This window comes from Chiloscyllium plagiosum, chromosome 9 (genome assembly GCF_004010195.1).
Source record: "Chiloscyllium plagiosum isolate BGI_BamShark_2017 chromosome 9, ASM401019v2, whole genome shotgun sequence".
Classification (NCBI taxonomy): Eukaryota; Metazoa; Chordata; class Chondrichthyes; order Orectolobiformes; family Hemiscylliidae; genus Chiloscyllium; species Chiloscyllium plagiosum.
This window is the reverse complement of record NC_057718.1, coordinates 98,799,791-98,824,197: the sequence shown is the minus strand read 5'-3', so window position 1 is coordinate 98,824,197 and position 24,407 is coordinate 98,799,791. Positions and strand designations below refer to the sequence as shown.

General features: G+C 41.6%; 2 protein-coding genes across 4 annotated transcripts in view; one reads left to right on the top strand and one right to left on the bottom strand.

The window, feature by feature from the left end:
* The window catches only part of mkks (MKKS centrosomal shuttling protein), a 141,964-nt gene extending 127,415 nt beyond the window's left edge, over nt 1-14,549 (top strand). The window contains exon 6 of one of the 2 annotated variants that reach the window (XM_043696606.1): nt 12,932-14,549. Coding sequence is in view for 1 of the 2 variants with exons in the window: in XM_043696609.1 (XP_043552544.1) it covers nt 12,932-12,942 (11 nt within the window). In the remaining variant the exon portion in view is untranslated. The remainder of the gene's footprint in view (nt 1-12,931) is intronic. The other variant, XM_043696609.1, reaches the window with a different exon arrangement.
* Nucleotides 1-24,407, bottom strand: part of snap25a (synaptosome associated protein 25a) — a 131,281-nt gene that overhangs the window by 51,388 nt on the left and 55,486 nt on the right. For both annotated transcript variants that reach the window (XM_043696619.1, XM_043696618.1), the window contains exons 2-3: nt 8,727-8,857; nt 4,982-5,023 (exon numbers count right to left, since the gene is read on the bottom strand). In XM_043696619.1, coding sequence (XP_043552554.1) covers nt 4,982-5,023; nt 8,727-8,798 — 114 coding nt within the window. In that variant the 5' untranslated portion in view covers nt 8,799-8,857. The remainder of the gene's footprint in view (nt 1-4,981; nt 5,024-8,726; nt 8,858-24,407) is intronic.

Genomic DNA, 24,407 nt, shown 5'->3' with positions numbered 1-24,407 from the left:
CTGGAATCCCTGGGGAACGCCCTTATTTGCTAATGTTTCAGGTCAATGATCTGTCATCAGAATTACCTTACACTGAATTGGATGACTGGACAGGATGGTCCCTCATGGGCTTCTAAAACCCTGGCCTCAAGTTCAAATGGGTATCAGAAGCCCAAGACAGGCAAAAGTTATAACCTTGTGGGCGCTCCGCATCCCAGTGTAAAGTTCAGAAGTGCAAGATAGGCTCTGAAACAACAGCAGCTCCAGGGTAAAACTTTTTGAGGCACACATGAAGTGTTGAGCTTTCCTGCTGTCTATTATACATATTTTGTAATCATTGATTCAGACTTGGCATCCCTTTTGCAGCAAGTAGGAATTGAGCCTAAGTTAGCTGGGCTCAGAGGTAAGGACACTACCAGTGTGCCACATGTGCAACTTCACTGGCGCACACAGATATTTTCTAATCAGAGATGCTATCATGATTTGGAGGAGCCGGTGTTAAACTGGTGTGGACAAAGTTAAAAATCACACAATACCAGGTTATAATCCAACAGGTTTATTTGGAAGCGCTAGCTTTTGAGGCACTGTCTCTTGGTGGTGAAGAAGCAGCGCTCCAAAAGCTAGTGCTTCCAAATATATCTGTTGGACTATACCCTGGTGTTGTGTGATTTTTAACTTTGCCCAGAGATGTTATGGAGCAAATGGGACTTGAGTTTGGCCTTCAAGCTCAGAGGCAGGAACACCACCAATGCACTACAAGAACTCTCCTGCTGCCCAGTATATTGGAGAGATATGGGTATAAATTGCCCATTTAAGGGTATCCTCCAGGCTAATGGCAGGGGACACACACAGCTTTCCCCATCACCTGTAACATTGTAGAGTGTGAGTCGCAGACAGTGTTGCACTGACATAATCCATCAATTATGGGTCCATCTTCCTGTCTTCCCCATGTGGAGAATGAGAACTTGCCTATGACTTTTTTTTTCCTAAAATAGTCAATCAGGAGTCCCTCCAGCTTGATATAATTTGATGCTTATTAGAGTAAACATCCCTAATAGATGCTGTGGATGTACCTACACCACATGGAGTGCTGCAGTTCAAGAAGACGGCTAACCACCACCCTCTGAAAATCTATAACGAATGGGTGACAAATGTTGGCCCTTTCAGAAATGCCCACATCATATTAAAAAATGGTCTATGGTGCCTTATGAGGAGAACACAGTGCTGAGTCTTTGGAAAGGTAGCAAAGACCTTTCCAAAGGGAGAAATGAACATAAAATATAAGCAATATGAGACCATTCAGCCCCTCGAGTCCCCCTCTTCACAGGCTGATCTGATTGTGGCCTTAACTGCATATTCCCACCTATCCCCAATAACCTTGTATTACCTTGTCAATCAAAAATCAGTCTAGCTCAGTCTTGAACATGATCAATGACCTGGCCTCCATTCTCTGAGGTGGGGAAATCCGGCCCTCAGAGAGAAGAAATTCCTCGTACTCTCCATTTTAAATGGAAGGCCTATTTTCTGAAACTGTGCCCCCACCGCACAGATCTAGATTTGAGCACTCACCCTATCAAGTACTTTCAGGATCTTTCACATTTCAATAAGATCACCTCTCATTGGCCATGCTAAATAACAGAAACTGAGGACTGTAGATGCTGGAGAGTCAGAGTTCAAGGGTGGCGTTGGAAAAGCATAGCAGTTTAGGCTACATTTGAGGAGCAGGAGAGTCGATGTTTCAGGTGTAAGCCCTTCATCAGGAACAATCCTGATAAAGAGTTTATGCCTGAAACGTTGACTCTCTTGTTCCTCAGATGCTGCCTGACCTGCTGTGCTTTTCCAGTGCCACCCTTTTGGACTCATGCTAAATAGCCTGTCGTGTCTAGGGATGTGCAGGATAGGTGTATAAAACATGGGAAATGCAGGGTCATAGGGATGGAGTAGATCTGCATAGGATGCTCTTCAGAGGGTCAGTGTGGGCTGAATGGCCTGCTTCCAACACTATCGGGATTCTATGAACCACAGAAAGTTCTGTTCCACCAATGTTAGTGAAACATGACATGGTTATATGGGAAAGTGGACGTGGGGAATATTGAATCAGCCATAACCCTATTGAATGGCAGGGCAGCTTTGATGGGCCAAATGACCTTCTCCTGTCCCTATTTCTTACGGGACCATGCAGGTGAACATCTGCCTTTCGGACCAGACTTTCACATTACGATAGTTTTGTGAAGATGTCGTGATTTTCATTCCCAGTACCGTCCAATCCTTCAGCTGTAATGAGGCTGTCACTTGCTATCAATAATAGATTGTCTGACCCTGGTGCTGGCTCATATCTTATGTAATGAGTGGCAGATATACTTGCGCTGTCCTTTAAGAATTTTAACATTATGTCAGACTGCAGTTGGCAGATCTATTTTCAGAGTTTCCTCAGAGCTAGTGATGAACTTAACTGAAGTGTTTCTGTATGATTGCTGACTTGTGCCTCCTGGCCTTCCTTCAGAGGAACATTTGCAGACAGCAGTAATCATTATCTCCTGTAAGATCATTTTGCATCACTGCTAATGATAGGCATGTAAGACTCTTCCCTAACAACTAGTTAGCTCCATTCTAAGGATATGTACACTTTCCATAAATCAAAGGAATTATTTGTCCAAAACTATATATACTCTGAGATTATTCAGATAGGAATAGCCGGCTTACTATTAGCCTGATTAAGTAAATTATTTGAGATTGCCTCCAACTTTAAAATAAAGCAATCATCCTAAATAAAGTGTGCACATTCAAGATTTGATAACAGAGAAACAGAGTTAACAGTTCATGGCTCAAAATGTTTAACTGTTTCTCTCTCCACAGATGCTGCTAGACCTGCTGAGTTTCTCCAGCATCTCCTGGGTTTTTAATAGATTTCCAGCATCTGCAGTATTTTGTTCTAAAGATTTACAGTTTGCATTTTAAAGAGACAAATATGAACAATTCTGTCCTTGAAAGAATGACCCAAAATATACCTGTGCATCACCATAGGCACTTTACAGTCCCCCAGAATTTTAATTCATCAATTCTTTGAGCAAGCTCATCTGAATGAATGCTCCTGCAATATGTGCACACCATTTTGAAGGTCACCTGATTTCAGTGTCAATTCTGCTCGGCTATCTGCTTCAATGAGGAGATACAGCAGCTGCCTGTCAAAACATCCCTTTTGATGGAAGCCACTCATTTCCCTTGAGAAACATACAACAGGAATTCTTTCAGCAGGTCTACAAAACCCAACTGATGTTAGGGTGAGAGAATATGGGTACTGAGTTGGTTTGATCAGCCATGATCATATTGAATGCTGGAGCAGGTTCGAAGAACCAAATGATTAGAGTGGTGCTGGAAAAGTACAGGCAGCATTCTAGGAGCAGGAAAATCAACGCTTCGGGCAAACTCCTTCATGGGGCTTTTGCCCAAAACATCGATTTTCCTGCCCCTCAGACGCTGCATGACCTGCTGTGCTTTTCCAGCGCCACTCTAATCTTGACTCTAATCTCCAGCATCTGCAGTACACACCTCTGCCTTGAAGAACCAAATGGCCTACCTGTGCTCCTATTCTAAGTTTCTATGACTTTAGTCGTGGCGGTGATAAGAGGCTGATGCCCATTGTAGGCACTCTGCCCTGATGAAGGGCTTATGCCCGAAACGTCGATTCTCCTGTTCCTTGGATGCTGCCTGACCTGCTGTGCTTTACCAGCAACACATTTTCAGCTCTGATCTCCAGCATCTGCAGACCTCACTTTCTCCCCATTGTAGGTGACAGCCTGCCTCTATGAGCTGCTCACTCCAAGCTGTTCTCAGCTGCTGACCCTACAAGTGGGAGGTGAGTGTTTCCATATTCAGCCACTGGCACAAAGATATTGTGGTAAAAACAATGACTGCAGATGCTGGAAACCAGATTCTGGATCAGTGGTGTTGGAAGAGCACAGCAATTCAGGCAGCATCCGACGAGCAGCAAAATCGGATGCTGCCTGAATTGCTGTGCTCTTCCAGCACCACTGATCCAGAAACAAAGATATTGTGGGTGACCGTGTCAGCAGGTCCCGACAATTTAAGTGGTGAATCCTCCAGTGGCTGCACTGGGACAACAGGACAGTTATGACCCAATGAAAATGGTAGATGCTATAGTTACAACATTTAAAAGATATTTTGATAGTCCGTGAATAGGAAAGGGTTGGAGGGATATCAGCCAGGAGCATGCAGGTGGCACTAGTTTAGTTCGGGATTATGACAGGCGTGGACTGGTTGGACCAAAGGGTCTGTTTCCATACTGTATATCTCTATAACTCTAATTGATTCACCCTAATACTATAATAAGAGAGTGATCTTATGGTGGTAGTGTCCCTACCTCTGAATCCATAGGCCCAGTTACAAGTCCCACCTGCTCCAGAGGTGTGTAATAACATCTCTGAACAGATTGATTCAAAAATATCAACAATAAAGTGGGGCACTGTGTGTGTTGACAGGAAGCAATGGTATGTAATGCAGTATTCTATAAATAAACAAGCCATCAAGAAAGGATTTGTGACTAGTTTCATACTTTAATCATCTGTCTTTGGATCAATTTATCAATCACTGAGTAACAGAACAAACACAAAGGGCTGAACTTTCTCTTTGTAAATCCCTAACAACTGCTATAGATAGTGATGTTAATTAAAGTGGGATGGAGAAAGGGTAGAATTTACAGAATCAGTTTTACTCTTTTAGGATTAAGTGCAGTTAGAGCCTTACAAGAGATATTTGCATCCCAGATTCCTCAATCAAAGATATAAAATATAGAAAAGAGGAGTAGGGATAGGCCATTCAGCTCTTCCATCCTGCTCCAATAGGAAAATGATGTGTAAAATGGAAAGTTGAAGAGAAAGGGTATTCTCTCGAAACTAATCCATGTAACAACCAAAACTTACAATTGAAACGCTCAGCATAAAACAACAGAACACAGTCCACATCTGAACATTGAAGTCCTTACCTCTTCAACCAGTTGAAGCATGCGGCGAGTGCTTTCCAATGACTGTAAATAGAGAAGACAGAAAATGAATTGAACAAAATCAGAAACTACACAGCTTAACCAATTTTCAGGAATCATTGAATCAAATGGCAATTGAACAGAATAGGAGGGCTCTTGTGGCACTGGTACAGCCCTAGCTCTGGGGGTTAGCTAGCGCAGTTGGCCAGGTGCCTTATTTGTGATGTTGAGTGATGCCAATAGTATGGATCCAATTCCGGTGCCAGGTTAACGTGAAAGTCTTGTTTTTTCAAACATGTCCCTTGTCTGGGTTTTGGAAACTCTCAAATTAAGCTCCTCACCAGTTGTCTCTCTCTTATGAGAGAGTGGGACTGAGCCAGGAGGCCCAGGTTCAAGCCCCACCTGCTCTAGAGATGTGTAATAACACCTCTCAACAGGGAGATTAAAAATGCCTGGAAATGAATGTGTCCACGTGCATCAATATTCCTATGTTAACCTGTCAATTCTCCTTCCATAGCCTTGCAAATTGCTCCCTTCAGATATTTATTCTGGTGCCAACTGGAAGTTACTATTGAATCCTGTTACATTTCCTTTGTGTACACAGTAGTACTGTGCCTAGTAATTTGGGGTTATGAGTTCAAATCCTACCACAGTAACTGGGGGAATTTATATTCGCTTAATTTGTGAATCTGAATTTAGAAGGAAACAATGCTGGTAATGGTCATCAAAAAACTATTAGATTGTTGTAAAAATTGTCCGTTTGGTTCACTGAGGTTCTTGACAGAAGGAAATCTGCCAGTGTTACTCTGCCTGGTCCTTATTTTAATCCAAATCCGTAAGAATATAGCTGAATATTTGGTCCTGAGGCACTTCATTCTAATGACTGCAGTGGTTCAAGATGGCAACTCACCACAACTTCCTGAAGGACAACTAGAAATGGGTAATAAATGCTGGCCCAGCCAGCAACACCCACGTTGCATGAACGAATGAAAAAAAACTGCCCTTTCAAACAGCTGAGCAAGCCACTCACTTAAATTGACATTGTTATGAAACAGTTTGACTGGAAGTATCATCTGTGATTGATCAACATTTTTAAGAGGTTGCAATAAGTTATTAGCAACAAAAACAGAAATTGCTGGAAAATTTCAACAGATGTGGCAGCATGTGTGGTGAGAAATCAGACTTAATTTTTCTGGTCAAGTAACCCTTCCTCAGAACCTGCTGTGCTTTTCCAGCAATTTCTGTTTTCATGTTTCTGATATCTAGCATTTGCAGTTCTTTCAGCATTTACATAAGAAGAATTGGTTCTTTAACAAGTTTTTCAATGTTTTTTCTAGGCAAAAATAAGAGATATGAAGTAGGCTAAGCCTCTATTATTGATATTGTTAATGACAGAATCTGATTGGTACTTTTGTAGGATTGCAAGAGCTATAGTTTTATTCTAAGGAGATGTTTGAATGGCTCTCTTCTGTCTTGAGCTGTTACTGTATTGCTCATTGGTTCTGTGCATAGTGAATACTTGGGGAGTGGGCATGAGGGTCACATGGGGATATGAGGGTTGAGGGATAGAGTGTCTAATATCCCTCAGTACAATTGTGTCAAAGATTCAGGAACCAAGGTTGGCTCTCTGCACTCTTACATTACCATCGCCATACCTCCACACTGCTTCAGACTTAAGTCCATCCTGCAGCCATCTTCCAAAATGAAAATACAGCAGACAGCGACTTTTTAAAGGGAGAATGGTCTGTTGGAAGCTTCCCAACTCAACATACCTACATTATTGATGTGAATCCGGCTCTAAATTGATGCGATCTTATGATCAACCAGACCAGAGACAAAGCTCAAATAGATTTTTAATTAAGATGGATATGGGCAGGAAGTACATCTAATGCCTCAGCAGACACAGAGAATGAACAGTTGTGCTCTAGCCTTTTCTCCTTAGAACAATTTACCTTCCGGCAAGTCAGTGCAGATACTGAACACTGTCATTATCAGCATTCAAACTACTGAACTTGAGCAAGTCATATTAATACAGTGCAACCATTGTACTGAATAAAAATATACTTGTCCTTTTCACAGGTTACACACATTTGAAATGCATTACATAATCTGGAAAATGAGTGTAGATAATCTCAAATACTGGCATTAATTATACATGACAGTAACTTGTAAAGAAAGAAAGTAAGGAATTTGTATTTAGATTGCGTTTCTCACAGCCACTTGACACTTCACAGCACTTTGAAGTATATTTACTGTTGAAATGTAGGAACCGCAACTGCTAATTTGTGCACAGCAAGCTTCCACATGTAACAATGTGTTGACAACCAGCTAATCTGTTTTAGTCATGGTGATTGAAGGATATATTTTGGCCTGAACGCCGTGGATATTGCCCCTGCTATCATTCTATGGGATCTTCCATGCCAAGTGGAGAGTGCAGCCAGGGCCTTAGTTCAATGCTTCATTGCCAAAGTCAGGCCATCAAACAGTGCAGTTGTCACTCAGTACTTCACTGAAGTGATTAAGATCTAGAATGGAACTTAGATGTGGAACTTGGTAACTAAGAGACAAGTGTGCTAAGAACTAGGTGTAGCATAGAATTCCCACAGTGTGGAAGCAGACCATTCAGCCCATCAAGGCTACGCCAGCCCTCTGAAGAGCCTTCCACTCAGAGCCACCATATCCCTGCAACCCTGCATTTCCCCTGGCCAATCCACCCTAACCTGCACATCAATGGATTGTGGGAGGAAATCAGACCACCCAGAGGAAACCCACGCAGACACAAGGAGAATGTGTAAAACCCCACACAGACAGTCACCCGAGGCTGGAATCGAACCCGGGTCCCTGGAGCTGTGACGCATCAGTGCTAGCCACTGAGCCACTCATTGCGTATTGTCCATGAAATTTCATTCATTGAAAAAATTTTTAACCATACCATACTCGCAAAATTAAGAATTTAGATTGTATACTGGTCTTGTTAAAGTGTTTATTGTGGGGGTTCCTTGGACATTAACGGTGAGGCTGCACAATGAGATAAACCTATGATTAATGTATATGCAGAAACTGGAAGGAGCAAATTTAAAAGGCAAAAAGAGGTACAGAGAGAGAGGTGCCTTGGGAAGGATGGACTGACAGAAATCTGACACCAGTTAGGTCATATTTAATCTAGAACTAAGTCCAGCTAGATCCAGAAAGAAACATTTCTCATTTGTAGAGCATGCAACACCTCAAAAGATGCTGTGCATCAGGAGAAGGTTACATTGTGGTGACTGAAGGTATGATAAAAATGTAAACTTTGAAGATGTTAATAAATATTGCAGGAGAAGTAACAAAGCAAAAACATTTAGGATGAAAGATCTGACTGTTGAGACAAGTTTCTGTTACTGACAATGAAGCAGGAAAAAGGGGAATTCAAAGGACATTTGACATGAATAGCACAGAGATCAGTCCTTGAGAATGAAGCAGACAAGAGAGATAGGGTGGGCTGAAGCCATGCAGGCATTGATTGTATTCTTGGCCTGATCCCCTTCTTTATCAAAAGCTGCTCTTGACATTGCTACCCACAGCCAAGGAGTTAACTTCCGCATGTTAATGGAATGTACCCTCCTCTCCCTCTCCAGTTCTTTGCACCACAGCTTGTGTCTTGCAGCATGGTATTACTGAATCAGTTGAGTGCACCAATACAGTGACATGAATTGTGAAATCAGTGGGAATTAAAGGATGATTTAGAATTCAGCACCATCTCACTCACCTCATCAGCCACCTGGTCAGCACGCTGTTGCATGTTCTCCAACTCATTGCGCATATCTGCATCATCGGCCATGATGAATTCGAGCTGTCACTGGAGACTTCAATCCCAGAAAATAGCAGCACCAGTTAGGTCTGTAGCAAAAGGAAATTGGATACATTGAAGTGATTAACACAAATTTAAATGATAATCCTTCCCATAGTTTCTATTGAAAGAAGACTTAATTTGACAACCTCAAAACGTAATTATTTATTATTGAAATTAACAAAAGAGAAGCATCCAGTGTCAATGATACTTTTGTGAGACCACTTTGATTAACACCCTGATGAAAGGTTAATAACTCTGTTTTTCTCTCTTCACAAGAGGTGCCAGACTTGCTGATGAGCATTACCAGCACTTTCTGCTCTGATTTCAGATTTCCAACATCCACAGCATTTTGCTTTTGATGAATAACCTGCCACATGTTTGAAATAGTTACAGCTCATTCTTGTTTTGACTGGCTGACTACCTTATTCAGTCCTGCCTCATGAACATCTGCTCTGCTAAGACAAGGCATAACTTTACAGGAGAAAATATTAATCTATGAGTATGTAGAGTCTTACAGATAGTCCCCCTCTTCCATGCTGACCAGATAGCCTAAATTAATCTAGTCCCATTTGCCAGCACTTGGCCCATATCCCTCTAAAACCTTCGTATTCATATATCCATCCAGGTGCCTTTTAAATGCTGTAACTGTACCAGCCTCCACCACTTCCTCTGGCAGTGTCTGAATAATACGAACATTCAAAGAGACCATATTCAGTGATATCCTTCACTGAGCATAACAGCCATAATGTCATTGAATGGTGTAAAGGCTCAAGGGGCTGAATGGCCTACTCCTGTTTCCAGCTAATGTTTTCAATTGAGTGATTGCCAACTAAGTGCCAATTTGAGGTTCAGGTGTCAAATAAAGCTTTATGATGGGAAATTATTTAAAACAAAGTACTCTAATGTATCCCTGACATCATAAATTCATATTACAATAAGCAAAAACTGGATAAATGTAAATATTGGAACTAACCGCATAGACTATTAGTTTTAATAACACATTAGTTTTTTTAATCTTTCATGATGTTATAACTCATCTATCACATCAAATGACAATGTAATTTCCATTTTCTGATTCTCTGCTTAGTGAGAATACTTAGTATGTCATCTGGATAACTGTAGCTATGTAAACTGAAAATTAATTTCATTCCATATGGACAAAACAAGCAGTATCAGGTAGGCAGCAGTGAATTTAAAACTTTAAGTCAAATGTCTGATATTCATAAACCATGTGGCTTCATTCTCAGAGACTAAATGATATTCGTTTTAATAAATAGACTCAACTCTAACACAGTTGAATAGGAAATGAATGTGGAGTGTTTCAGTGATCTGTTATCAATTTGAACTCTACCGGCTAGTTTCAAGATTTATTGAGGTTCCTTTCAACATCATCCTCCTCCATAATTACAGTACATTAATCAGAGAATCATAGAATAGCACAGAACTGAAAATGGCCATTTGGCCTGGCTGATCCATGCTAGCTGTTTGCAGAGTAATCCGATTAGTCCCACATTCCTTCCTCTTACATGCAACAGTAAGCATAGAGGGCATTGGTAAGACCACATTACAAATACTGTGCCCAGTTTTGATTTTCTTAGTTATGGAAGGATATAAATGCAATGGATACAGATCAGAGAAGATCTATTAGACTGTTACATGAAATGAATGGGTATTCTTATGAGGGAAGGTTGGTCGGACTGGGCCTGTTTTGAGTGTAGAAGAGCGAGACGAGAATTGATTGAAGTGCGTGAGATCCTGAATGGTGAGTTATCGTGGATGTGGAAAGGGTTTTCCTCGTGTGGGTCAGTCTACAACTAGAGTCCACTGTTTTAAAATAAGGAGTCACCCTTTTAAAACATAAATGAGGAGACATTTTTCTCTCAAAAGGTTGTGCAACTTTGGAACTCTCTGCCTCAGAAGATGCAGAAAACAGTGAATATTTTTAAGGCAGAGGTAGATAGATTTTTGGCAAAAGCCTCCATTCCTGATGAAAGGCTTTTGCCCGAAACATTGATTTCCCTGCTCCTCAGACGCTGCCTGACCTACTGTGCTTTTCCAGCACCACTCTAATCTAGTAGATAGATTCTTGTTCAGCAGGGGAATAAAAGACTATCAAGGTGTAGAATTCAAAACCCAAACAGATCAGCTGCAATCTTAATGCATGGCAGTTCAGATTTGAGGGGACTAATGTCCTGTCATTGCTAATATTTCATAAATTCAGCACTGCTGCCTCACAGCACCAGGACCCAGCTTTAATTCCAGCCTCGGCCTACTGTCTGTCATGAGGTTGCACATTCTCCTCGTTTCTGCATGAGTTTCCTCCGGGTGCTCCAGTTTCCTCCCACAGTCCAAAGATGTGCAGGTTAGGTGAATTGGCCGTGCTAAATTGTCCAGCGTGTTCTGGGATGTGCAGGTTAGGTGCATTAGTCAGGGAAAATGTAAAAGTGATGGGGTAGGGGAATGGGTCTAGGTGGATCCATTCTCCACCAAGGATGGAGACTCTTCATAGTCCTGGTGTGGACTTGTTGGGCCAAAAGGCCTGTTTCCACACCATAGGAATTCTATGATTATATGATTCTTTTTTCCTTCTGAAAATGCACCTTTTGTCTTACCGCATTTAAATTGAAGCTGTATCCATCATACTTACAAGCTATGTGTCCCAGTTCATAGAACACCTACAGTGCAGATAGAAGCCATTTGACCCATCAAGTCTGCACTAACCTTCCAAAGAGAACCCCACCTAGACCCACTGTTCCCTATCCCTATATTTCCCACAGCTAATCTACCTAGCCTACACAGCCCTGGACTGTACAAAGCAATTTAGCATGACCAATCCGCTGGATTGGACCGTGGGAGGATACCGCAGCACCCAGCAGAAACCTACACAGGTATAAGGCGACTGTGCAAACACCACACAGACAGTCTTCCAAGGGTGGAATTGAACCTGAGTCCCTGGTGCTGTGAGGCAGCAGTGCTAACCACTGAGCCACAATGCCTCCTAGTTAAGTCCAAATTCTATTGTGTAAAATCAAGATTTCCTCATGTGGTTCTTCTGCAACACATCTTAAACCTTGTTTTCTCTAGCTATCAACCTTTGAAATAGTGTTTCTTTATTTACTTCCTCTAAAGTCCTCCTGATTTTATACAACTCTGTCAAATTGCCTCCTAACCTTGTCTGGAGCGTTGACATGCTAGCACGTATGAGTTTGAGCTAGGCCAGTTTCCAGTTTGGATGCTACAACAAGCATCAAAGGGGACAGTGCCTGTTTTCACACAGCCACCTCAGACATCTCTACAATGCCTTCACTAAAATGGCACTTGACATGTTTCCACCATTACCTGTACTGAGTTGATCAACCCCCTTATAGTTGCAGCTGTAGAAAACAGATTAAATGAGTTCCAGTTCCATCTATTCTATTTTCAAACTAAGTCGATCAAGAATTGCTTTCTGCAAAATTTGCTAGTCAATTTACAGTTGTGCGGCGGAATGGTTTGCTTCTGTACAGCAAATACTCCACAACTACCTCAATGGAAAATTCATTCTATCAGCAACAAAAGAGGGATGGCCAATTCAGTCTTAATACATTTAATAAATTCACCACTTCTGTGTATTTTACTTAGCCTATGAATGATGAAGGGCTTTTGCCCGAAACGTCGATTTTGCTGCTCGTCGGATGCTGCCTGAATTGCTCTCTTCCAGCACCACTGATCCAGAATCTATGAATTCAGCTGGCTTGCAAATTCAAAAGCAAAATCTGACCACACGCTAAGCAGGTTTCCAGGACTTCAGAAGACTACTGGAGAGGAAAGGGCATATTTTCACACAGGAAGGAATATGAATCAGAGATTGGACAGAGACAGTGAAAATAGTCATTTCACTGCACACCTATGTGACAGTAACCAGTTACAAATACAATGGTTTTGCCCAAAGTTTCATTTATTCTTATGTGTGTATACTCTTCTAATTTGCTTTGGAGCAATTGTCAAATTTGAATCCCAGTCAGAGTATTTTAGAATGGCTACAATACAGGAAGAGGCCAATTACTCATTCGTTCTCTGCAAGAGCAACTCTTCCCCGCTTTTTTCAGACTGACCATGTAATGTTTTCCTTTTCTCTTCAGACGCTTTTTGAGAACTGCACTCGAAGCTGCCTCTGGGGAGTGAGTTCCAGATCCTAACCACTTACAAAGTGAAAAGGACTTTACTCGTGTTGCTGTTGGTCATTTTTGCCAATCATCTTCAATCAGTGTCCTCTCTTCTCAAGCAATTGTTGATGTACAGAAAACAGACAACAGGAATAAATGGGTAATTTTCAGGTTGACAGATTGTGACTACCACTCACTCCTTGTTATCCACTGACTCACAATCCACGGAGCTGTGTACTCAGGAATTTGGCTTCAGGCCCAGTTTTATCCTTACCCCATTGTCTGCCTCGCTAAACATCATGCAATCTTTCACACTGCAGGGTCGAAGAACACAGTAGTGGTCTCCGTTCTTTATTTCTTATTCAGAGGAAATCCATGTCCCTGTGCCTCGTGGATAATGAGGATTGAACGTAATCAGGTTTCACTAGATCAGCACTTGGGCTTGCACTGTTTCCAACCCACATCCATAATGATGGCACTAAGTGTAACCTTTTCTGATGATATGAAGCTAAGTAGGACAATAAGCTGGGAGGAGGAGGTGTAGAGACTGCAAATGAATGTAGACCAATTAGAGGGAGTAATCAAGAACATGACTGGTGAAATTTAATGTGAGGGAGTGCGAAGTGAAGGGAAATTGGAAACTTTTTAAACGGTGAGAGACAGGGAAATGTTAGTATACAGAGGAACCTGGACATCCCAACACAAATGTTAACACAGCTAGCAAGTAATTAGGAAAGCACATGGAGATGCCAATCTGTATCAAGCAAAGACTGGAATGTAAGAGTGAAGTAGTTTTATTACAGTATTATCGGGCCCTGGGGAGAGCACAGCTGTCGTGCTGTGTGCCATTTTGCTACCCATACCTGAGCAAGAGCATCCTTACCAAGAGAATGCAACAAGAGTTTGCTCAATTGATCTCTGGGATGAAGGGATTGTGCAATGAGGAAAGATTGAGAATACTGGACTTTCCGTAGAATTTAGATAATTTTGTTGAAGTATACAGCACAATAGTAGCGTTCAAGAAGCACCTGGACAAAGATATGAATAGGAATGGAATAGAGGGATACAGATACTGTTAGTGAAGACAATTTTAATATGGAAGGGTGAGATCTGTTGGCGTAGGCTTGGAGGGTTGAAAGACTTAATATTGTGCTGTACTGTTCTTTGTTCATATATAATACTGAAGAGGCTTGTTGGGGCAGATGTTAAGAGAATGACTATTCTGGCTGGAATTCGAGAATATGGGGTCACAGTCTTTGAATAAGGAGTTGCTCACTTTGCTCTGTGTAAAGGGGAGGTGATGTCTTAGTGCTTTATCGTTAGACTATTAATCCAGAGACCCTGGTAAGGTTCTGGAGATCTGGGTTTGAATCCAATAAATATTTGCAATTGGGAGTCTAATGATGACCGTGAAACCGTTGTCAATTGTCAGAAAAACCCACCTGGTTTACAAATGCCTCTAGGAAAGAAATGTTTGTCCTTGCTCGCTCTGTCCTACACATGACTCCAGACCAGCTGAACGGATAAAAAAAGGTCATATGTTTTTAAGTTATCCTCTAGTCCATAATACAGCTGGCCATGCCTTTGCTCACTAAGACATTGGAATTAAAATAAATATCTCTCCAATCAAGTTTGATTTTTATTCTTGCCCATTCCTAATTGTTGTTGAGCTGAGTGACTTGCAAGTCCATTACAGTGAGGAGTCAAGCACGTTGCTGTGAATCTATAGTCATATGTCGACAAGCCTGGGGTAAGAAAGGCTAATCTATAGGTATTTACAATAATCGTACTTTGTTGATTGAATTCAGATTCCATCTGTTGCCTACTTGGTAAGATCTGAATCCATGTCCCCAGGGCAGTAGCCTGGGACTGCAGAGTATAATCTAGTGGCTTTACCACTGTTGTATAATTGTGTAAAGGGCTGAAAGGGTTAACATTGAGGAGTGCATTGAGCACTACCACAATGATGATGGCATACAGACTTGCGGGGAACAGCTGATTGTAAATGAGAAAGTACAATTATCCAAGTGCTCAGGATCTGGGACCAGTCCTCATCAGGACCAGAAGATTTTGAGCGAAGACCCAAGGAAGAGTTTCCTAACAATTCATCTGGAAAGCCGTATGCTGTCTTCACAACTTTAATGAGATCTACACACTCTGTGCTTCTTGTAGCAGACTGACTCCTTGGATGGCTGGAATATCTCCAAGTTTGCAAATGCTGGGTGGGAAGGTGGACTGTAAGGAGGATGCTGAGACGCTTCAATGTGATTTAGACATGTTGAGTGAGTGGGCAGACGGGTGAAGTATAATATCGATAAATGTCAGTTTGTCCATTTTGGTAGTAAAAGCAGGCTGACAGATTACATCTGAATGGTGATAGATTGGGAAAGGGTGAGGTGCAACAAAACCTGGATGTCCTCAACAACAGTTTCTGAAAATAATTGTGCAGGTGCAGCAGGCAGTAAAGAAACAAATGGTGTGCAGGTCTTCATAGTGAGAGGATTCAGGTACAGAAGGACCCTGGTGATCACACACCTGGAGTATTGCATGCAGTTTTCGACTTGCTATCTGAGGGAGGATGTTCTGGCTATTGAGGGTGTACAATAAGGGTTTATAAGACTGGGATGGGCAGAACTGACATATGAAGAGAGACCAGATCGGTTAAGTTTATATTCACTGGAGTTCAGAAGATTGAGGAGGAATCGCACAGAAACGGATACAATTCAAACAGGACTAGACAGGGAGAATGCAGGAAGAATGTGCCTAATAACCAGGGAGTCCAGAGCCAGAGGTCAAAGTCTAATGGTACAGGGTAAGCCATTTAGAACTGAGATGGGGAGAAATGTCTTCACCCAGGGATACTGAGCCCGTGGAATTCTCTGCCACAGAAAGCCATTGAGGCCAAAACACAGAATATTTTCAAAAAGGAGCTAGATATAGTTTTTAGAGCTAAAGGGATCATAAGGTATGGGTAGAAAGTAGGAACAGGGTATTGAGTTGGAGGATCAGGCATGATCATATTGACTGGTGGAGCAGGCTTGAAGGACTGAATGGTCTATTCCTGCTCCTATTCTGTGTTTCTAACTGCCTATTCACCCTTTAGTACCAGTGGACCATTCTCATTGTCACTGAAGTATACGTTAATTTTGTTGAATTAACTAATGTGTCATATTTCAACTGTTAGCTCTTTGCAAACTTAATTAACTATCTAAAAGTCCCTTATGAATGGTCAGCTGCCTATATTAGGCAGCTGTGGTCCCAAACCTCTAAAATCTAACTCTTGGAATCTCTTGTCCCAGCATCAGGGGCTCCTGACTGAACATGGGAAACAAGAAATGATCCCCACTCCTATATATAACAGCAAAGCACAGATTTACTTTTATAAGCAGGAACAAAATTCACACCAGCTGCATTCATCACATACAGTTGTTACTTGTAGATTAGCTTAATGTTTTAATTCATTGGCGTAATACTATAATTTTGTAACCTAGCAATTATTTAATACTGAGCAGAACTGCAGGGGTGGCAATGAAATTTGTAACACTTCCAACAACGCTGACATATCACTGGATGTTAAACCAGACTTCGCCCCCAGTTCATAGCTAGCATGCATGCATATTTTTCACAGAGAAACTATTAGCTACATTTTTCTCCCCTTGTCCAAATTGGTAAACTAAACCCATTAGCTTCCACTACCTGATCATTCCTGTGAGTTTATGATATGCATTGCTGCACACCCTCCCACACTTGATAGGGTGTTCTCTGGGAATAATTAGTCATAGGGGTCTACAGCATGAAAACAAACCCTTTGGCCCAACTAGTCCATGCTGCCCAGTTTTCACAATTAAACCAGTCCCATTTGCCTGCATTTGGTCCATATCCCTCTATCCCTATTCCATCCATATACCTGTCTAAGTGTTTTTTCAATGACAAAATTGTACTCACCTCCACCAATATCTCTGGCAGCCCATTCCAGACACTCTACACCCTCTGAGTGGAGAAATTGTCCATCTGGGCGTTTTTGTAACTCTTTCCACTCACCGTAAACCTATCCCTCTAGTTTTAAACTCCCCTACACTGGGGAAAAACTGTTGGCTACCTACTTTATCTATGCCTCTCGTGATTTTATAGAGCTCCATAAGGTCATTCCCTTAGCCTCTTGTACACTATGGAAAAAAGTCCCAGCCTATTCAGCCTCTCTATATAACTCAAACTTTCCAGTCTAGGTAGCTTTCTAGGAAAACTTTTCTGCACTTTTTCTAGATTAATAATGTCCTTTCTATAGGATGGCGACCAGAACGACTCACAGTGCTCCAAATTTGACCAAATCAATGTCTTGTACAGCTGCAACACTTATCCACCTCTGATAAGGTAAATTCATAATAGTCTCAGAAGACCACAGGACTGCTCCCTCATTTGAGAGCGAGATAACTCGCTCTGGTGGTTTAACCTGAGTGTCGCCATGCCTCAGACAAGGGGGGAGAGGTTGAAAAGGTGGGACCTTCATGGTAATTGCAACCAGTGCAGGAATTTTTGGCATCACTTTGCATTGTAAACCAGTTGCCCAGCCAAGTTACTGTAAATGATCTCTGGTAGTGCTGAGTAGATGGCCTTTCTCACAACAGAGGAATACTACTTCAGAAAGCTGTAAAGAATCGACAGCATTGTTGTGGGACTAGAGTCACATGTAGGCTAGGACAGAGAAGGAATGACAGGTTTCCTTCACTAGAAGACAATGGGGACGATAGTTGTGTTTTTACAACAATCCAACAGCTACCACATCACCTTTAAAACACTAGTGACTTATTCCCATGTTTTTCCTCAAATTCTAAAATTGATTAAATTTAAACTCACGTTCACTGGAATACTCATGAAAGCCTCAGGAATATCAGTCCTGGAACGTATCTGTTAGATTATTCTAGCATTGGTATGAGGTATTGGATGGAAACATGGAAGCCAGCAGCACAGAAAGGAAGGCTATACAAAGACGTTAAGAGGAACATGTGCAAGGCTTTTGGGAAGGAACTACCTGGATAGCTCTTTCAAAGGGCCAGCAGCAGCTCAATGTATTGAATGGTCTCCTTCAGTATTGTATAATTACAATTGGTTTCAAATTCTTCCATGGCCGTATACCACCTCACATCTTCTCCTCCATCTCGATTACCTCTCCCAGCCCTATAATGCACTGAAATATCTGTGCTCCTCTAATCCTCAGTTTTCATTGTGCTACTATCAGGGACTGTGCCTCCAGCTTTCTTTGTCCTAAATTCTAGGATGATCTCCTAATCCTTCCTACCTATCTATCTCTCCCTCTTCCTGTATGAGGATCTGTAAAACCAAGCCATTTTAAGTATGTGGTCACCTACTCTGATCTATCCTTAAGTGGTTCTGTGTCAAATTTTGTTTGACAGTGTGCCTGCAAAGTAGTTTGGGACATTTTGTTACCTTTCTATTCGATTAAAGGCACTGATTAAGTGGAAGTTGTTGATGCGGCACAACTCCATGGTTATGCAAGAGAACGGAGAAATGATGGCATTGTGGTATTCTTCCCAGCCTATTAATCCAGAGACCCAAGAAATATTCTGGGGACCTGGATTTGAGTTGTGCCATGGTCAGTGAAGGAATTTAAAATCAGTAAAAATCTGGAATTATGAATCTAACAATTATCATTGTTGACTGGACTCATCTGGTTCACTACAGTCATGGAGTTGTATAGCATAGAAAAAGACCCTTCCAAGTCGTCCATACTGACCAGATATCCTAAAGTGATCTAATTCCATTTGTCAGCATTTGGCCTATATCCCTCTAAATCTTTCCTATTCGTACACCCATCCAGATGCTTTTTAAATGTTGTAATTGTACCAGCCTCCACCACTTTCTCTGGCAGCTCATTCGATACACGTACCACCCACTGCATGAAAAAGTTGTCCCTTAGGTCCATTTTAAATCTTCACCCTCTCACTTTAAACCTATGCCTCTTGCTTTGGACTCCCCTATTCTGGAACAAAGACCTTGGCTATTCATCCTATCCATGCCCATCATGATTTTATAAACCTCTATAAGGTCCATTTAAGGAAATGTTCTTTAAGGAAGGAAGCCACTATCCTTATCTGGTCTGTCCTATATGTGATTCCAGGTTGACTCCTAACTGCCCTCTGGGTAATTAGGGATGGGCAATAAATTGCTGGTCGCATCAGTGATACCTACATCCCAAAAATGACTGAAGAAAAGTCGAAGGGATGGGAGAGAATCATATATAAAGGAGAGAGGATCCAATATCATGGGGATGTATGAATGAAGACAGAATGAAAAAACATCCTTGATGGAAATTTCAACATCCCGAATGTGTGATAATAACAGCAGTTTGAAAAGAGTGGAATCAAGACACAGAGGCAAACTGAACCAAGGGATTATAAATCAGAGTTTAAAGAAATGAAATTTGTGAGACTTGAGACACCAGTTGTGACAGAAGGTGTAGTTCACATGGAGACAGCAAACCGCAAAAGACTGCAGAAGAAATGAGGTAACATTAATGCAGCTTCAATGAGAAATACACAATCTTTCTTTTAAAAAAAGTCCCAGCCAAATTTTATTCTTTAATCTTCTTATGTGAAAATAAATCTCTAGTGGCAAAGGGGGATGCAGAATGATTCTACAGTCAATTATATTACTTTCCCTGGGGCAATTTTTTTCTGAAGAAAATAAATTAATTAAAATTTTATTTCTATCATAATGGTTTAATTGCCCTTAATGGCGAAAGAAGTTTCACAAGGTAAAGACAATGAATAACCAAACCAGCAGTAACGAACATTGAACGTGCAATTGTCTCCCCTGTCCATTGTTTGTTTCTGACAAGACAAATGAGAGAATGAGGAGAATTTTGCTGCAAAAAAATCACTGTTTTTGAACAATGTATGTCATTCTTAATGCATGAACTAGCCAGAAATTCCAGGATATGCCCCTAATTGCAGATCTGGTTGATTTCCCCAATTCCCCCACACAAATGTCATATCATTCTTAGCCTCCTTATTAACCTTAAAAACTTGCTACAGAATGTCAAAGCTCATGATTAACAGCATAAATACCATTTTAACAACCTGAAAATGAATGTCAGTTACGTTCACTGGTCATGAAAGGGAACAATTTATACTGTTTTCTTCCAAGAAATAATCAATTGTTGTTAGAGAATTTAAAAATGCCAAAATGCTTTTGTTGCATATCAGTCTCACTTTTTCTAATCTTCAATTCAGTCTTTCTTTTCATTTTTAACTCTCTTCGGTGTCTTAGAGTCATACAAGTCATAGAGCTGAAAACCACCTGATGAAGGAGCAGTGTTCCGAAAGCTAGTGCTTCCAAAGAAACCTGTTGGACTATAACCTGGTGTTGTGTGATTTTTAGTCATAGAGCTGTACAGCATGGAAACAAATTCTTTGGTTCAACTTGTCCACACCGTCCATGCCAACCAGCTATCCCAAATTAATCTAGTCCCATTTGCCATGATTTGGCCCATATCCCCCAAACTTTTCCTATTCATGTACCTATCCAGATGCCTTTTAAATGTTGTAATTTTACCAGCCTCCACCACTTCCTCTGGCAGATCATTCCATACATGCACCACTCTCGGTATGAAAATGCTGCCCCTTAGATCCCGATTAAATTTTTCCTCTCTTACCTTAACTTATGTCCTATAGTTCTGAACTCCCCCACCTTGGGGTAAACACCTTGTCTATTTATTCATGTCCCTCATGATTTTATAAATCTATATAGGGTCACCCCTCAGCCTCTGATGCTTCAGGGAAAATAGCCCCAGCCTATTCAGCCTCAAACCCTCCAAACCTTGTGAATTTAATTTCACACTTCTGGATCCCCTCCATTAACCTTCTTAATTTTCCTGTTGTTTCTTTCTGAATGAGTAAATCCTGTTAGTTAAGGAGATACATTGGTGGTCTCACCATTTACAGGAGTCTCAGATACCTCCATTCCCTTGCTGGGTCATTATCAGTTCACACTTCCAAGCCAACAAGGGTACAACTTATATTCAAGCTGAAGGCTGCAGGTAGGAGTCTAATTAACAGGACGTTCTGCACGATACCACATTTCGGTCGAAAGTTGTGTATATCAATCACTTACATGAAGGGCTTATGTTCCACTGCATATCCAGTGCCCTTGTTTTTAATTCATTCGTTACATAAAAGGTGCTGTTTAAATGGAAATTATTGTTGCTACACAATTCTATGGTAATGCAAGAGAAGGGGTAAGTGAGATAGCATAAAATATGAGCATCACTGACTGGGCCAGTATTCTTTTATTTGTTTTGACATTGAGCTTATCTTAAGTTGTTATTGGAATTAAGTCAAATTCTTTAAAGATGCTGGACCCATATTCTGGAATGCACCAAACATAAAACTGAAGCAATGGGGTAGAAATTGAAACTTATTGTAGCTCTCTGACGTAGTACGCCTGTTAAGAAGGGAGGGAGACAGAACATTAAGGGCTAGTTAGCCTGACTTGGAATGATTATTAAGGGTGAGATTATGAAGTGCTTGGAAGTGCATGGTAAAATAGGACTGAGTCTGCATAGCATTATCAAAGGCAGGTCATGCCTGACAAATGTTAGTATTTTTTGAGGAGTACTGACCAAGTCAGACAAAGGAGAGGCAGCTGATGTGATGTGTTTGGATTTTCACAAAGCCTTTGATTAGGGGTCACCCCCCCAGGAGGCTGCTAAATAGATTAAGAGGTCATGGGCAATGTACTGGCATGGATAGAGGATTGGCTGACTGGAAGAAGGCAGAGAGTCTTTTTCAGGAAAGACTTTGGGAATTAAACCACAAAAGAACTTGGGAGTCCTACTTTAGGATTCTCTTAAGGTTAACGTGCAGGTTCATTTGGCTGTTTGGAAAGCAAATGCAATGTTAGCATTCATTTCAAGAGGTCTAGGATACAAGAGCAGAGATGTACTGCTGAGGCTATATAAGGCTTTGATTAGTCTGCATTTGGAATATTGTGAGCAGTTTTGGACCCCCTATCTGAGAGAGGATATGATGGTGTTGGAGAGAGTCCAGAGGAAGTTATAGGAAAGATCTCAGGAATGAAGGGCTGATCACATGGGGTCTGTACATGATGGAGGTTAGAAGAATAAGGTGGATCTGACTGAAATTTGTAGATTACTAAGAGGCCTCCGAACAGACAGGAGAGATTAGGACCTGAGGGCACAACCTCTGAGTGAAGGGATGACCCTTTAGAACTGAGATTAAGGCGAATTTCTTCAACTAGAGGGTGGTGACTCTGTGGAACTCACTGTCGCAGAAGGCAGTGGAGACAAAGTCATTGAGTGTATATAGGACAGAGATAGACAGATTCTCCATTAGTAAAGGGATCAAGGCTTCCAGGGAGAAGGCAAGAGAATGGAGTTGAGGAACATATCAGCCATGATTGAATGGCGGAGCAGACTTAATGGGTTGAATGGCCTAATTCTGCTCCTACATCTTATTGTCTAATGGAAACTCATGTACCATGGGCACAAAGAGGGACAGACTTAAAACTGGAGCCCCAAGACCTTAAAAAAACCCAAATGTCTCTCAAAGCAACATCTGTTGGACAATTTTTTCAAATACCACAACTGCTTAAGACAGGCATGAGGTTCCTAACATATGGAGGTAAATGACCTGATTCCTGCTTTAGGCTTCTTTGCTACTGTTCTAAGTTTCACAGGAGCCTAGTTAGATCCACCCAGGCACAAGCATCCACAAAAGGCACTTAGAACAGTTATAATGGGTGGAACCACGAAGAGCAGGAGTGCTTCACCAACTTGAACACCTTGATAGCACCTCGGTTGTTGCTCCTTATACCTGTTGCCCCAACAACACTCCCTCCCTGCCATCAACCCCCACCTCACCAGCCCCCATGTCCTCTCACCTTCCAGGCTCTCCCTCCAGGATGCTGATGGAGCAGAAGTGATTCTAGAGTACAGCTTTAATGGGGGCTGTATAATTCAACGCATTCTTGGCTATTTCATTAAAGTATAAGGTGTGCCACATTACAGATTTGTAGTTAAACAGCCATAGAAATACAGAAAGTAGAAGCAGGAATAGGCCATTCGGCACTCCAAGCCTGCTCCATCATTCAATAGGATCACGGCTCATCATCTACCTCAATTCCCTGTTCCTGCTTTCTCCCCATGCCCTTTGATCCCTTTAGCCCTAAGAACATTGTCTAACTCCTTCTTGAAAGCATTCAACATTTTAGCCTGGATTGCTGTCTGTACCAGTGAAGTCCGCAGGCTCACCGCGCCCTGTGTGAAGGCAAGCTGGAATATTTTCAATGAGATGACAAGATCGGAGATATCTAGACAGCTGTTGGGAGAGATGGAGCATCCCACTTCAGTTTTACACAGCCAATTAACATATGAATCCTTATTCGTAGCTGCAATTGCTTCCATATGGTCTGTGGGTTGTCCTGTTACCTGCTCACGTAACCGTAATCTGTGAACTTCTACACACAACACTTCCCAGTTTTCTGAAATGCACCAGCATTAACACTATAGTAGCAAAACTATCTTCCAATTTTAATTCTTTACTTTCACTCTGAAATTAGAATCTATGACTTGACTATTGATGGTTCCATCTTTTCATCTCCTGTGCACAGGCCAGTGAACCACAATGATAATTCAAGCTGGACCTAAGAAGTAGGAATGTGAATAGGCAATTTGGCCCCTCAAGCCTGTTCCGCTATTCAATAGGATCTTGAGTGATTTTTCTATTGAACTCCACTATACTCATTGAAATATAGGAACAAGAGTAGACCATTCATCCCCTTTAAACCATTCTGCCATTCAATGAGATTGTGGTTGATCTGTGGCCTAACTCCGCATACCAGCCTTTGGCCCACATCCCTTAATACCTTTACTCAACTAAAACTGACTGATTTCAATATCCCCGATTCCATGTCATACACAGTCATAGAGTCATACAGCACGGAAACAGACCCTTTGGTCCAACTAGTCCATCCCAACTAGTTCCACCTGCCTGAACTTGGCCCATATCCCTCCAAGGAGAAAGTGAGGTCTGCAGATGCTGGAGATCAGAGCTGGAAATGTGTTGCTGGAAAAGCGCAGCAGGTCAGGCAGCATCCAGGGAACAGGAAAATCGACGTTTCGGGCATAAGCCTGAAGAAGGGCTTATGCCCGAAACGTCGATTCTCCTGTTCCCTGGATGCTGCCTGACCTGCTGCGCTTTTCCAGCAACACATTTCCAGCCCATATCCCTCCAACCCTTTCCTATTCATGTATTTATCCAAATGCCTTTGCAAAGTTGTAACTGTATGTGCATTCACCACTTCCTCTGGCAGTTCATTCCACACATGAACCACTCTCTGTGTGAAAAGGTTTCCCCCAGGGCCATTTCAAATCCTTCTCCGCTCATCTTAGAAATATTGAATTGAATTGAATTGA